General features: G+C 49.3%; 1 protein-coding gene across 1 annotated transcript; it reads left to right on the top strand.

The window, feature by feature from the left end:
- Positions 1-6,207: 6,207 nt before the first annotated feature.
- Zmynd19 (zinc finger MYND-type containing 19) lies at positions 6,208-13,619 on the top strand. Its single transcript, XM_026415172.2, has 6 exons — positions 6,208-6,341; positions 7,548-7,607; positions 8,392-8,498; positions 9,265-9,405; positions 12,482-12,662; positions 13,015-13,619. Exons 1-6 carry the CDS (start codon positions 6,291-6,293, stop codon positions 13,156-13,158), a joined length of 684 nt encoding a protein of 227 aa, XP_026270957.1. The 5' UTR covers positions 6,208-6,290; the 3' UTR covers positions 13,159-13,619.
- Positions 13,620-15,849: the final 2,230 nt, after the last annotated feature.

Raw genomic sequence — 15,849 nt, 5'->3', positions numbered from 1 at the left:
TAGGTCCAGGAATCAGTCTTTCTGTCTTACTTGGTCCCACAGTGATGTCACCCAATTTTCTGATTTTTTAAAAATATTTTTTCTTGGTTGATAGATCTTTGTTTTTATGTGGTACTGAGAATTGAACCCAGTGCCTCACACATACCAGGCAGGGTGCTACCGCTGAGCCCCAGCCCCAGCCCCAACTTTCTGACTTTTGCCATGGTTTGAATGCCTGTGTCCTTCCAAAATCCATAGTGCAACTTAATCCCAGGGCATCAGTACTCAGAGGTGAGGCCTTTAGGAGATGATGAGGCCACAAGGGCTCTGCCTTCATGGGTGGGATCAAAAACCTCTGTAAAAGGGCTTGAAAGTGTTTTTTTTTTTTTTTTTTTTTTTTTTTAAAGAGAGAGTGAGAGAGGAGAGAGAAAGAGAGAGAGAGAGAGAGAGAGAGAGAGAGAGAGAGAGAGTTTTTAATATTTATTTTTTTTTTAGTTCTCGGCGGACACAACATCTTTGTTGGTATGTGGTGCTGAGGATCGAACCCGGGCCGCACGCATGCCAGGCGAGCGCGCTACCGCTTGAGCCACATCCCCAGCCCTTGAAAGTGTTTGTTACCTTTTTTAATATGTATTTTTTATTCTAATCAGTTATACATGACAGCAGAAGGCATTTTGACACATCATACATAAATGTTTGTTAATTTTTTATTTTCTTCCAGGTGAGCGTGCAGCAAGAGGTGCCATCTTAGGAGAAAGCATACCCTCACCCAATATTGAATCTGCAGTAAATTGATCTTGGACTTTATTTTTATTTTTTTACTTGTTTTTTGCAGTGTTGGACAATGGAGCCCAGGGTCTCACATATGATAGGGAAATGCTCTACCACTAAATTATATCCCCTGCTAAATATATTTCTATTATTTACAAACTACCAAGTCTAGGGTATTTTATTATACCAGCCCAAAAGGACTAAGAGCTTTACATACAATAAGTATACTAATGAATGCCAAATTTAGCTTTTATTTTTTCATTAGGTACATGGGATTAAACCCAGGGGTTTTTAATCACTAAGCCACATCCCCAGCTCTTTTTGATATTTTATTTAGAGACAGGGTCTCACTGAGTTGCTTAGGACCTCACTAAGTTGCTGAGGCTGGCTTTGAACTCACGATCCTCTTGCCTCAGCCTCCTGAGCTGCTGGGACTGCAGGCATGAGCCATGACACCTGGATTGAATGACAAATTTATACCTCCAGATGGATATCTCTCTTATTTAGTCTATATTCATACTGTTTTGTAAACTTAACATATATAATAACTGACAAATAGAGTTTTATTTTGCTAAGCCACTTGCTTATTAATGCAGCACAATCAGAACTACCCAACATACAGACTACTACTACCACTCATGTCCAAACACTATCACCTCCCACTCCCACTCTGTGCTTCTGATCACTGCCTAGAGAACCTTCCCGTTGGGGCTGGGGATGTGGCTTAAGCGGTAGTGCGCTTGCCTGGCATGCGTGTGGCCTGGGTTTGATCCTCAGCACCACATACAAAACAACGATGTTGTGTCCGCCAAAAACTGAAAAATAAATATTAAAAGTATCTCTCTCCTCTCTCTCTCTTAAAAAAAAAAAAAAGAACCTTCCTGCTTCCACTCTTGCCTCCTACAAGTTTGAGTTTCCAGCTGTGGAGCACCAGCCTGCTTTTCAAACATGCCAGACATGCTCTCAGCTCAGGATGTCCCCTCTGCCACATGTTCTTCCTAGGTGCCTGCATGGCTCACTCCCTTTGGGACTGTCTGCTCATATGTTAGTTTCTCAGTGAGGACGACTCTGCTCCCTCATCAGATCCCCAGCTGCTAGTGCTGGCCTGCTTGTCATCCCATTCTGACAACCCATCGTGTGCATTTTTTGGCTTCCTCGATAAGCAAGTTTTGTTTTGGTCAATGTTGTAGAGCAGTTTCAGTGGGTGGTAGGGGTGAAGGCCTAGCTGGGTGGGTTGCCAGAAGACTTGAGTGGTAGGCAGGATGTCTTGAAAATGTCATGTTCTCCTGCCTTCACCCTAGCATATTATGTAGCATGGCTAAAGGGACTTTGCAGGTGTAATTAGATTTGTAATTAGTGTTCTTTTTTAAAAAAATATTTTTCAGTTGTCAATGGATCTTTAAAAATATTTTTATTTATTTATATGTGATGCTGAGAATTGAACCCAGTGCCTCACACATGCTACGTAAGTGCTCTACCACTGAGCCACAACCCCAGCCCCATAATTACTGTTCTTAAAATAAGGAAATTGTCATGGATCCTTTGCGTGGACCCAATCTAATCACGAGATTTTTTTTTTTTTTAAAGAAAGAGAGAAAGAGAATTTTTTAAATATTTATTTTTAGTTTTTGGTGGACACAACATCTTTATTTTTTATTTTTATGTGGTGCTGAGGATTGAACCAGCGCCCTGTGCATGCCAGGCAAGCGCACTACCACTTGAGCCACATTGCCAGCCCTGTGAGTTCTTTTTTAAAAAAAAAAAATTTGTAGTTGTGTATGGACAGCTGTTGAGAGCCACAACCAAGTCAAGATGGCGCCTGGCATTTTGCCAGAAAGAATGGTTGAGAAGTAACGCCAGCGAGCCATTAAGATGATAATTAAGTTAAGCTGTGTATAATTATTAAGATAATGACTGATTGCTGTAACTGGATGATGCTAAATTGAAACAAGCTGTGTATTCAGTTGTGAATATAAACCTCTGCTGTCCAGCAATAAGGCGGCTCCTGCTACCTCGGGTGCCCCGCTACTTTTGAGTTCTCGTGTTCCCGTAGAGTTCTGGCAATAAAGTAGTTAGTTCCTGTTTGAATCTACAAGTGGCTCGTGACCTCCCGGTTATTTGTGCCCAGCCAGACTGCGGCAGACAGCATGCCTTTATTTTATTTATTTTTATGTGGTGCTGAGGATCAAACCCAGTGCTTCACACATGCTAGGCCAGGGCTCTGCCACTGAGCTATAGCCTAAGCCCTAATTCTTAAGTGGAGAGACTTTGGGGCTGGGGTTGTGCCTCAGTGGTAGAACACTTGCCTAGTACATTTGAGGCACTGAGTTTGATCCTCAGCACCACAGAAAAATAAACAACATACAGGTATTGCGTCAATCTACAACTAAAAGAAATATTTTAAAAAAGAGAATTTTCTTCAGCTGAAAGTGGGATAAATGAGGTAGAAAGGATGGTTAGAGAGATTCAAAATGTGAGGAGGACTTGCTGGGTTTTGACAGTGATTACAAGCTGGATAACGCAGGTAGCCTCCAGGAACTGAGGACCCCTGGCTGACAGTCAGCACCTCACAGAACTAAATGTTGAAAACAACTTAAATGAGCCTATGGAGGACTCTCCCTCACAGCCCCTGTAAGAGCTCAGGCCACCTGACGCCTTGACTTCAGCACTAAAACCTAGATCAGAGAAGCCACTGAACTTACCTGTATTTCTAACCCAGAGCCACATGATAACATATTTGCATTCTTTTTGTAATTGTAGGACAAAATGCCTTTACTTTTATAAAGTGCAAAGGATTGAACCCAGTGCCTCACACATGCTAGGTAAGCACTCTGAAAAGAAAACTTGTCCAGTGTTTTTTTTTTTTAACTTTTTAGTTGCTGATAGACCTTTATTTATTTATATATGATGCTGAGAACGAACCCAGTGCCTCACACATGCCAGGCAAATGTGCTACTGATGAGCCTCAGCCCCAGCCCCTAGTTCACTGGTTTTTTATTTTTTAAATTTTAGTTGTAGATGGACACAATACCTTTATTTTATTTATTTGTTTTTATGTGGTGCTGAGAATTGAATCCAGTGCCTCAAAAGTGCTAGGCATGCACTCCACCACTAAGCTACAGCCCTAGCCCCTGGTTTTCATGTTTTTTTTTTTTTTTAAATCTTTTTAAAGAAAGGGTCTTGGGCTGGGGATGTGGCTCAAGTGGTAGCGCGCTCGCCTGGTATGTATGCGACCCGGGTTCGATCCTCAGCACCACATACCAACAAAGATGTTGTGTCTGCCGAGAACTGAAAAATAAATATTAAAAAAAAAAAAAAGAAAGGGTCTTAGCTGGGCATGCCTGTAATCCCACTGGCTTGGGAGGCTGAGGCAGGAGGATAGTGAGTTCAAAGGCATCCTCAGCAAAAGCAAAGCACTAAGCAACTCAGTGAGACCCTGTCTCTAAATACAATACAAAATAGGCTGGGGATGTGGCTCAGTGGTTGAGTGCCCCTGATTTCAATCCCCAGGATCCCTCTTCCCCCCAAAAAGAAAGGGTCTTGCTAAGTTACCCAGTTTAGTCTTGAACTTGTGATCCTCCTGCCTCAGTCTCCCAAATTCTAAGTTTGCTGATTTTCTAGACAGGAAGACAACCATACACAACTCCCAAGAACTTGGAAAGGATGGCAGTAGCTGGGGGGTGAACATGAGGTCAAGGGTTTTGTGTGCATGTGGTGCGTGGTGCTGAGGATTGAATCAAAGCCTTATGCATGCTAAGCAAGTGATCTACCTCTGAGCAACACCTCCAGCCCTTTTCATTTTGAGACAGAGTCTCAGTTGCCATTCTTCTGCCTCACTGCTCCCAGCAAGTGTTTCTTTCTTTGTTTCTTTCTTTTTTCCCCCCCTCTGGTGCTGGGGATTGAACACAGGGCCTTGTGCAAGCACTTTACCAACTGAGCTACTTCCCCAGCCCAAGAGTGTTTCCTTTTTAAGTGTTGCTGACAGAAGACAGAGGTAACAAACACTGTGACTTGCCCCTCACAGGACTCATTACAACTAGCTCACCCCAAGTCAGCTGCATGGCACAAGTCATCTTTACTACCTGCAGGTGTTCATGGCTGCAAGCCATGCAGTGACCTTCCAGGCCTACAACCTGTGGGCAACAGGATAGGGGTTTAGCTCCCCTGAGGATAACCCCTATACAGCCTGACACAGAAACCGTACTGATACTACCCCCTTCCTCGCCTCATGTCCCCACCCTAACTAGTGTTTTCTGCTGTCCCCTCTCTGCTACATGGATTTGAATCCCTGTTTCAACTCAACTTCTGGGGGAAACCTGCACTAAGTGCGTCTACTGCCCATGGAGCACCCACAGAGCCCCACCTTGGACAGCGAACCTTTTCCTAGGAAGCTCTTTTTCTTAAACTTACACCTTCCCAAAGGAGAGGTTGGTAAAGCCCCTAGGCCCAGCCTGATCCCAGATGCCTCTCTGCCAGCTCTTACTGTCCTCCACGTGTTTAAGAGAACTGGCAAGTTTCAGGAGTCCACAGATAGGCCTTCTGGCTTCACTCACTAAAGCCCTTTGCAGACATTCTCTTGATAATTAACCCCCAAACAGAACCTGGCCTGCCAAAAACAGGCTGACCCTCAGGTGCCTGGGGTCATCTTGAAGCAGGGTGGAGCCCATCCATAGGCAAAAGGCCTTGCTCCTAAGGGTCAGGCTACGGGGGCTACAGACATAAGATGGGCCAGACATAAGATCACCATTGCCTCCAGTGTCCCCAATAGGTGTCAGCCTTTCCAGGGGACCTAACGGGCCTTACAGACCTAGGACGCACTAGGTCTGGCCCCGCCAAGTCATCCTGTTTCTGGAGGCGCAGCCCCGAGGTGAGGAAGTATAGCCTGGGATGCCAACGTAGCTGTGCTGGGAGCTCCGCCGCAGTCCTGCAGGCGGGCGGGCGAGTTGAGTTCGGGTGGGCGGGCCCGGCGCAGGCAGATGATCCAGGCAGTCCTGCGGGGCCTGGAGAAGGACCAGAGCAGGTTGTGGGGACCGCGAGCTAGCGGAAGGCAGCTGTGCCGCAGTCGGGGCCACAGCCCCACCGGCAGGCCCCCGCCACCACCGCGCGCACAAAGCTTCCCGCGAAACTGACGTCGTGCCGGCCCGCCGCGCAGGCGCCGCCCCCGGCCCGCCCCTCCCCCGCGCTCGCCCAGCTTCCAGCACGCCGGCGCACCCGCTCTTCTCCCACTGGCCGCGGCTCGTCGGCGCGCGCCAGCCGGCGCAGGGCGCGCCCTTCCATTGGTCGGGCGGCTGTGTCGGGGGTGTGTCCCGGCAGTGCCCCGCCCCTCTGCTCCGCTCTCTGGGGTGCGCGCGGCGGCGGCGGCGGCGGCGCGTGGCAGGTCCGGCGGGCGCGAGGCGGCGGCGGCGGCCCGAGCGCGGCCCAGCCTCGTCCGCCCTGGGCCCGCCCGGCCCGCCCCCGGCCCGCCCGGAGCGCCGCGGCCTCGCCTCGGCTCGGCGCCTCCCGAGGGAGCGGCGCTGCCGGCCGAGAGCGCAGGCCCGGCCATGACCGACTTCAAATTGGGCATCGTGCGGCTCGGCCGGGTGGCCGGGAAGGTGAGCGGCCGGAGCCGCGGCCGGGCCTGCGCGGGCCGGGCGACGGGCGGGCGGGGCAAGTGGGGCTCGAGGTCCCGGCTTGGGCCGGGTGCCGCTTTCCTCGAGCCATCCGACGCGCCCCTCTGGCTTCCCGACGCACCGGGCCGGGCCGGCGGGGTGCGGAGGCGGCCGGCCGCGCTCACCCGGAGCCCTCCCGGGCAACCGCGGCCGGGCCTAGTACCGGGGCTGCACCTGCGACCGCCGGGTTTGAACGGAGCGCCCTTTCCGTGGCCGCCTCGGGCGATCTCACCGGCGCGTCTGAGGCGTGCTGCGCCGTGCCTACCGGCTCGCCGAGCTTCGGGGATCTTTTTAGCGCTCCCAGGGGCTGGCCAAGTTCGCCTTGGGCTTCCTCACCGCAGGGACCTGGAGCCAGGGATTCTTTCTGCTGCTCTCCAGTGCCTGGCCCCGCCCTCCGCGTGTTTGAGGCCCCAGCTACCGTGGCACCTGTGGGCTTTGAGGCTTGGAGGTGTTTAGGAGCCAGGGACCTTATCCAGCCCCACAACCAGTGGCTGCAGCTCCTGGTGGGACAGGAGTGGAGGCAGGGTGAAGTCAAACGCCAGAAACTGGTTTAGATCCTAGAAGAGACCCTGAGAGGCTTCCTCGGAAACTCTCTTCTGTCCCTTCAGCAGAAGCTCAGCAGGGACTGTTGGGGATGTGAATTCCCGACTGGGAAAGGGTGGGACCATAAGAACATAAACAAAAACCTTAAGGCTTTTATTTGGAACATTTCAGGCAGGTAGCTAAGAAGCCTAGCCCATTAAGCACGCATACTTACTGCCCAGCTTAATGAATAAACATTAAGACCTTCTGAATATCATATCTCAGCCTTGGCCCCTCCCTCTGCTCCACTGGAACCAACTTTGAATAGGTTTATTGGTACATTAAAGCTCAGTGCCACTTGCTGGAGTTGTGTTGTGCAGATGGGTATGCTCCCTTGGTACAGACTGATGTGGCCATGATTTGGTTTTGTTGGTTTGCCTGCTCTTTGGTGTAGATCAGTGTACACCAATGAAGTGGAACAAGGCTGCCACTTTCTGATCTATCTTGTCCTGAAGAGGCACATAGTTACTTTCTATTTCACAAGAAAATTAAGTTGGCTCCTGCCTGTTACTAGTTACTGTTCCTTGTGAGTATTGCAAATGTAACTTGTGTGTGGTTAATTTCTAGACCAAATACACATTGATAGATGAACAAGACATCCCATTGGTGGAGAGCTACTCCTTTGAGGTAAGGATGACTGGTGCTTTCATATTGCTTTTGGTTGGTGCCTGGGAAGGGTCATGAGGAGTGAATTTCCTTCCCTGTGCTATGTAAGCAAGTGGTTAGCCACCGCTGGCCTGTGGACCCTCAGGTCCACACTGTTGATTCTCACTGGAGCCTGTTGCAGTCCCACTGCTCTTTCCCCAGCCTCACACCCTGCTTGCTGGCTCTTGAGAACACACCAGGTCTGGTTGTGTTTGTGACAGGATGTCTATTAACTCAGATCAGGGTGCAGCAGTCTTCACCTCTGCACAGTGTGAGGGGAAGTGGTCCTGCTCCTTGCCAGTGTTCTCAGTGGGAAATGTCCATTCCTGCTGTTGATTTGGCACAGAAGCCCTCCACCGCCAGTGTCCCCACTCCATGATTTCATATCAGCACCTCACACTTTGTAGACACTGCTTGTTCAGGGGTTTCTCTTCCTTGCTAGGTTGTGGGCCTTTTTGTAAAGAATGGGAGAATGTATTTCTCTGTGTCCATAGTAGGTTTCTTGCCCAAATTGAAGATAATTTGTTTGGAGTGTTTGTTTTTCAGTGATTGGCCTTTGGTATTTGTGTCTAAATGAGTCTCTCCAGACCCCCAGGGTCCTGAGAATAGGCTGGCATTTGTCCTTCTGGCTGTTTGTTTTGCTTGATTTCCCCCTTGCTCCAAGTACTGGAGATTGAATCCAAGGATCCTCTACCACCAAACTACATCAAATATTGCCCAGAGTTTGAAGCTTGTTTAACAAACCTTTTCCCCCTTTTTTTTTAAGGCCCGAATGGAAGTAGATGCAGATGGAAATGGTGCTAAGATATTTGCATATGCCTTTGACAAAAACCGAGGAAGGGGATCAGGCAGGCTCCTTCATGAACTGTTGTGGTGGGTATTTTCCAGATGCCTTCCATCTCCCATCTGGGTCCTGTGTAAGCTCTGATGTGCAAGTATGCCTGAGGCAGTAGAGCTGGGTGAAATTGGATTAGCCCCACTTTCCCTGGGTCTGGGTCTGAAGAGTTGTTTCTGTGTCTTTTGCCAGTAACCCAAAGGAATGGTGAATTTGCATGTTGTGGTACTTCAAAAACCAGGTGGGGACGTGGGTTGTGGCTCAGTGGTAGAGTGCTTGCCTAGCATGTGTGAGGCTCTGGGTTCGATCCTTGGCACCACATATAAATAAATAAAGGTCTTTTGACGCTAAAAAAATATTAAACAAAAAACCAAACCAAGCCAGTGTTCTGCTGGGGCAGAGACTCCTATGGAGGAGGGGGATTCTGCTCTCTTTGTTGGGCTCTCACTATGCCTGTTGTGGGGTTTAGTCTACCTCCCTGGAAAGCAGGCCACCAATGTTTGTTGTACACTGTGGGGCTCTGAAATGTTGGGACCACCCAGATGCAGAGCTGGTCTCAAGGATGGCTGTTCAGATAGTTTTTGGGTTTCATCCTTGGTTCTCATGAGTCCAGCCCTTAAATCCTGGAGCAGAATTGTCAACATGGATTCCTGTGGGCATCCTCCCCTGGGTGTACCTCCTGTCCATAGGATGAGGAGCCAGTTCAGACCAAGTAGCTGAGACTTTTTTCTGGCTGGATTTGCATATTAACCAGAGATATCTGTGAGGGTCAGAGATGGCACTCTAGAAGATGTTTTTCCCCAGGGAGAGGCACAGGGGCGGCGTCGCTCCCGGTTTCCAGGTAGTGCACCTCAATGCTGTGACTGTGGACAACCGCCTGGACAACCTGCAGCTGGTGCCTCGGGGCTGGCGGCTCAAAGCTGAAGAGACCTCCAGCAAACAGAGGTGGGTTTTTCCTATTGTGCTTCCTCCAGAATCTCAGAACCAAGAGGGTCATGTTCCCACTGTGTCATGATGCCTGTGTGTGCTTTGGGATCAGGATAATTTTTCCCCAAAGTGTGGTTTTCCCCATTTGTCATGGGAATGGGAAGAATTTCTAGGATTATCTTTCTGGAGTGATCTTATGATAATTGGATTTAGGAATCCATTAACTGATGTGATGAAGTAGGGCTAGCTAGCCTTGGGCCATACCTGAGGCCTCCTATGCATGTACATGGTCTCTCTGTCGTGTTCTTTTGCTAAGCAGTTTTCCTTGAGTAGAGGTTTGAAGAAAGCAGGATGGTGTGGTTTGGGGGCGTGACCTCTCAGTTTCCAGCTCTCTGAAGTCCTAAACACAGTATTTTGTACAAGCTTCCATGTAGGAGGGCAGTTCTTGCTGCCCCAGGACCAGCCCATCTCTGATACTTGTGGAGCCCTTGGGAAGATCTGAGGGACCAGCAAGATGGAGTTGGGAGCTGAAATGAGCCCAGGAGTCCTCAGCTCCACATGCATCCTTGACCTGTTCACAGACTTCTGGGCTTTCTGTGTACTTCCTCAAGCTGGGGGTGGTCTTTCCCAATGTTGGCAGTGCTAACTACCCCAACAGGACAGTTCAGTGTTTTGGGTGATGAGCTGAACATTCACTTATTGCCTTCGGATCGTGCCAGAGCCCTGTGCAGTGGGAGAGAAGTGGCAGGGCCACCCTGCAGGCTGCTGTTGGTGATGCTAGAGGACAGTCCCTAAGTCCTTGAGGGCTACTTCCAAACTGCTGCTCTGGCCCCGAGGTGTCCTGCAGACAGTACCTCATTCATTCTTACATGGACTTTGGCAGGTAAAGGCAGAGCCTGGGAGTCTCTGCTTTCCATGTGGCTCTTGGTTTTGTTCTGATACAGAGTTTTGATGCTTCAGTTCTCTCTTATTGCTCTTAAGTGAACCTGAACCTTTTATAAATGTTGAGTAAAGGGTTTTTATCCTTTTGGGAGTTATGTTGGGTGGGACTTTAGGTTGCAAGAAAAAGAAACTGAATTCAATTTGGCTGAAGCAAAAATAGGGCACTTATTTTTCCCTGACAGAAATGTGGAGAGCCAGGGTTGATGCTCATCTTGCAGTTCTGTCCCTCAGGGCTTTTCCCAGGTGGGGGAGTGGTCTTCATCAGCAGCAGGCCTATTCATTGTAGAGGGAAGTCCCAGGGCCCTTTCAGGTATCTTGCTTTTCTATCCTGGAGCTGGGGCTGAGATCAGGTCTCTCATAAAAGGAAACCAGGGTTGTATCATCAACAAAGGGTAGGAGGTGCTTGGGGGGCAAAACTAACATCTGGCGTTTCTGTTTGGTTGTCCTATTTCCCTAGTGTAGATGTGGAGTCACCTTTCCCAGCTTATGCAGCTCCCTTTGGGGCATATACTGGATGGACCCTCCCCGTATTCAAGCAAGTCCCCGTGCACCCACCATATCACCAGCAGTGGGTCCATTCTGCGGTGGCACCCATTACTTCAGATAGGTCCTCATGTGATGGTCTGGCTATCCTGTGGCTAAATGTTACTTGTAGGCCTCTGAATATCTTTTATGATTATCAGATACAATAATCACAATTACGAACCTCTGGGGGGGCTGTGGTTGTAGCTCAGCAGTAGAGCGCTCACCTAGCATGTGTGAAGTTCTGAGTTCGATCTTCAGCACCATATAAAAATAAAATAAAATAAAGATATTAAAAAAAAAGTCCTTTAGGAAAGGGGGCAGCCACAACCCTGAGTCAACTCGTCTAGCAATCCTTCCTCCTCTGTTCTGTGTCCATTTGGGGAGATTCCTTCTGCAGTTGTGCCCTATACCTGCAAGCACCTCCTGCTGGTAGAGGTGACTTGGGCAACTAGGACTTAGTAGGTGTCATTCTTGGCTTTCTGATATGGGTTTTGGAACTTAGCAGTGTAGAGGACTTGTACTGGGTCAGGCCCCAGGCCAGAAGCAATAGTCAGAGCCAGTCTGAGTGAGCCTCAAGTTCCAGCTGCTCCAGGTTGTATATCCTGTTTCTTGGCTTACAGCCTCCACATGGGCTGGTTCTTTATCCTACATATCCTACATAGGATTACTCTTCTCCCAGGCCTGGACTTTGTGCTTTGCTGTCCTGGTTAATATGGGACAAGTTTAGCTCATCTAAAGGGGCCTCTTTGCAAACCTGATCCCCTCCTCCCCTCCTTCTGCTTCCAAAGGGCTGCTCATAAACCTCACAGAAGGGCTTAGAAAGCTGCCAGCATCCTTCCATATGTTTTTTTTTTTTTTTTTTTTTTAAAGAGAGAGTGAGAGAGAGAGAATTTTTATTATTTATTTTTTAGTTCTCGGCGGACACAACATCTTTGTTGGTATGTGGTGCTGAGGATCGAACCCGGGCCGCACGCATGCCAGGCGAGCGCGCTACCGCTTGAGCCACATCCCCAGCCCATCCTTCCATATGTTGACCCTCCCTTTCTGAACAGGTGCCTCATGGTCTGGCTTCCATTAAGTGGGATGGTCAGAAGAGTAGGTTCAGTGGCTCCTTGGCTCCTGTGGTGTGGGCTGTACCCCTTGAAGCCCAGCACAGGGCTGGAGTCCTCCACACTCAACTCTTGTTTGGGGGCTTTATACTGTAATATGTGCCCTCTAGATCTCAGTTCTTAGTAGAATTCTTGGTAGCCTCTGACTCATTCAAATGGTGGGAGGTGGTTAGAAGGACATAGGACAGCCCAAAAAATTGAAGGGGAAATGGCTTGATCGGTCAGTAAGGGTGCCTCCAAGGGTCATAAGTAAGGTCTGAATTGTCCATATTCTGTGCCTGCTGTGTGCCCATTAGCCCAGGTGTTGGGGAGGGTGACAGACAGATAAGGCAGTGCTTATGTGTTGTTAGTGGGAGATTGTTATGCTAAATAGTTAATGTCATGTAGTGATAAGCACAGGGCAGAGATGGGCAAACAGAAATCAAATTGCTGGAACAAAAACTGGTGTCCTGAAGCTGCACCATCTTCCCTGTGTGCTTTCCTGAGCCAAATATACTGAGGCCTCTACTTGCTTTTAGGGAGCAGAGCTTGTACTGGCTTGCAATCCAGCAGCTTCCCACGGATCCTATAGAAGAACAGTTCCCTGTCCTGAATGTGACCCGGTACTACAATGCCAATGGGGATGTGGTAGAAGAAGAGGAGAACTCCTGTACCTACTATGAGTGTCATTACCCTCCCTGCACAGTGATTGAGAAGCAGGTACAGTGTGTAGCAATGAGGCCTTGGTTCCTGGCCACCTCACCCGCAGTTTGGTTATGGCATGGACCCAGTAGACCCTGGGTACTTCCCTAGCTTTCCACCAGGGTGGTTCTCCCTTTACTCTTGTATCTGCCTAAGCAGGCCCAGGCCTTACAACTCTGATGCTTGTTTTTTCTGTTGGGTGGTTGGTTTGTGGTGCTGGGGCTGGAACCCAGAGCATTGCACATGCTAGGCAATTGCTCTGTGGTGGAGCTATATACCAGCCTGGCGAATGGGGTTTTGCCCAGTCTTTTCAGGTTCTGCCCCACACTGCTTCCCAGAAATGATGGTGAAGCCACATGTTCTGTTTCAGCTCCGGGAGTTCAACATCTGTGGGCGCTGCCAGGTGGCCCGGTACTGTGGCTCCCAATGCCAGCAGAAGGACTGGCCTGCCCACAAGAAGCACTGTCGGGAGAGGAAGCGTCCCTTCCAGCACGAGCTTGAGCCGGAGCGATGACTGGCAGCAGAGCTGCCACTGACGCGGGCCTGTGGCTTCGGGCTCTTCCGTGGGCACAGCAGAGACAGACAGGCGCTTGAACCTGGAGGTGCCGAAGAATCCAGTGGCAAGCCCAGAACAGCCACCATGAGTCTCCCCATGACACATGCTGTCTGTGGGGACAGTGCTCCTCCAGTGTTAAATGTCCAGCAGAGACAACGGGGAGGCTCCCCGGGACCCTTCTCATTATTTATATGTTAATATGTTTGTAAACTCATGTACAGTTTTTTGGGGGGGGAGGCAAGGGGAGGGTTACAAACTACAAATAGGATCATTTGCTGTAAGCCTCAAATGGCAAATGGTCGGCCACAAGTCTAGAAACTCAATAGTGGAGCTTCTCTCCTGGGCAGTGGGGTCCCCACTGAGGGTGGCCTGCAAGAAGTTGTGTCCAAAAGGACAGAGTAAAGGGTGGAATCATCTTCTGTCTCGGCTGTTCTCTGCTCCTTATTCCATCTGTTGAGGGCCAGGCGTATTTTTGAGTGGAATCAGCCAAGTGTTGTGGAATGACAGGACCTGCTGTGCTCTTCGTTGGCCTTTGAGGAGCAGAGCATATCAAGCCTCTCTGGAGTCTGGCCGGGAGTGCAGTGAGACTTGGTCAGTAGGATCAGCGGGGGTGGTCTAAGAGGCCAGCCACCATTTCAGTAGCTGTGGGATACATTAGATAGGAATTGGCCCTAGATTCTACCTTGCTTGAAGTGGGAGTTTCTTCCCAGAATGATGCGCACAGCTTGCCTAGCATGAAGTGAATGACACTTCTCCACCCATTGGCCCCCGGGACAGCCATCCTTCTCCCTTTGGGGGCTGCAGATGTCAGTGCTGTCCAGTGTGTTATCCATTTAGAGCCCCTCTGTTACTGGGATTTTGCCTTTCTTTGGGTCTAGTCAGCTGTCTTGCCCCCAGGCTCTTCCCATCCAACTGGGCATCATGTCCCTGGGCCCTGTGTTGGTCTGTAGGCTCTGCTAAAATGTCTCTTGTAGCATTTCTGCCATGTTCTAAGATGCCCTGTGTTCTCATGCTTGTTCCTGGCAGATCATAGCCCTTTGGTGGCCTTTGGTTTGTGAGAAAGCTCCTGTGTCTGCCACTGACCCCCTTTATTTTAACTTTATGTGGTGCTGAGGATCAAACCCAGTGCCTCACGTGTGCTACGCAAGCGCTGTACGACTGAGCCACAATTCTGTGGCTTTTTTTTTTTAATTTTTTTTTATTGTACCTCCTGGAGGAGGAAGGACAAAGGAAAAGGTGATATTGAGCTGGGCATGGTGGTGTACACCTGTAATCCCAGTGACTTGGGAGGTTGAGGCAGGAGGAATGTAAGTTCAAGGCCAATCTCAGCAATTTAGTGAGGCCTTAAACTTAGTAAAATCCTGTCTGAAAATAAAAAAATAAAACAAAGGTCTGGGGATGTAGTTAAGTGCCTCTGGGTTCAGTCCCCATTACCAAAAAAAAATGGTATTGCAAATTCCTGAATGGATTTCTGGACCATGAGAACTCCCATACATCCACAGGGGTTCTGCACCACAGATTCCCAATCCCTGTCCCTGACCTTTGCTGGGTAGTAGAGATCCCTGCTCAGACTATAAGTGGAACAGTAATGGGGGCTCAGAAAGCTGTTGGGGAGGGGAGCTATGTGTGTGCTGAGAGTGAACAGCAGCTGGCTGGAATCCTTGAGTGTCCCAGCGCTGGAGTAACCTTGCTTCCAATGTGTTGCCAGGACTGTTTGGGTGGAGGGATCCTGTATGGCTTGGCATGTTGTGTCTTGGGTGTTCTTCAGGCATGGGGCTTTGTATTCCCCCAGGCAATCTGCTGTCAAAGGCTCAGAGAAGACAGTTGGCAAGCCTTGGTCAGCTTGTGTCCTTAGGGAAGTGGCCATGTTGGAACTTGAACCTGTCTGTGCCCTCTGACCAGCCAAGCTGCCTTGCTCTGCAGTTAGCTTTTTTATCCCCAAATTAAACTCGAAGTGCTCAGATTCTCAAAACCAATCTGTAAGGGCTGTACTGACAAAGGGATGTATGTAGTTTTGGGGCTTGCCTGGGAGTGCCTACCCTTCCCCTCATGCCCACTGGTACAGGTTTTGCTATGTAGGTGAGATGGGCCCATTTTCACTCCTTTGTGCTTCCCTGTGATCCTGACTTTTTGAAAATTTTTTAGTTTTCAGTGGACCTTTATATTTTATTTATATGTGGTGCTAAGAATCGAATCCAGTGCCTCACGTGCTAGGCAAATGCTCTACTACTGAGCCATAACCCCAGTCCCTGATCCTGACTTCTTGGTCCTTGTAACCATGTATCTGGGCTGTTCTAGGAGAAATTCAGGTGGTTCAGGTATGGGGCTTATTCCTACCTTCTCAGTGGTATGTTGGACTGCTATCTGGGAACTGTTCCTCAGAGTTGATGCCCAGATATTATGTGAATTTGTCTCCGTGTGTCTGCCTGGAGCTCCCATAACGGACTACTGTGAACCAAATGGACTAAAACAACAAGATATTGTTTCAGGGTTCTGGAATCCAGAAGTTGAATAAGTAGCTGCCAGCACCACACTCCTTCAAGGGTGCTAGGGAAAGATGTGTTTCACTTGCCTCTCCTAGCACCAGTAGTCTCCTGGTCTGGTAGATGCCTAGTTCCAATGACAGTCTTCAAATGACACCCCCCCCCC

Source organism: Urocitellus parryii, chromosome 4 (assembly GCF_045843805.1).
Source record: "Urocitellus parryii isolate mUroPar1 chromosome 4, mUroPar1.hap1, whole genome shotgun sequence".
Classification (NCBI taxonomy): Eukaryota; Metazoa; Chordata; class Mammalia; order Rodentia; family Sciuridae; genus Urocitellus; species Urocitellus parryii.
Note: the sequence above shows the minus strand (reverse complement) of the source record. Positions and strands in the feature narration are given on the sequence as shown.

Bases quoted from the DNA above. Each gene is read 5' to 3' on its own strand.
- Zmynd19 (XM_026415172.2), top strand. From the start codon at position 6,291: ATGACCGACTTCAAATTGGGCATCGTGCGGCTCGGCCGGGTGGCCGGG. The intron at 8,499-9,264 runs GTGGGTATTTTC...GTTTTTCCCCAG, and splicing joins CTCCTTCATGAACTGTTGTG to GGAGAGGCACAGGGGCGGCG. The intron at 12,663-13,014 runs GTACAGTGTGTA...GTTCTGTTTCAG, and splicing joins GCACAGTGATTGAGAAGCAG to CTCCGGGAGTTCAACATCTG.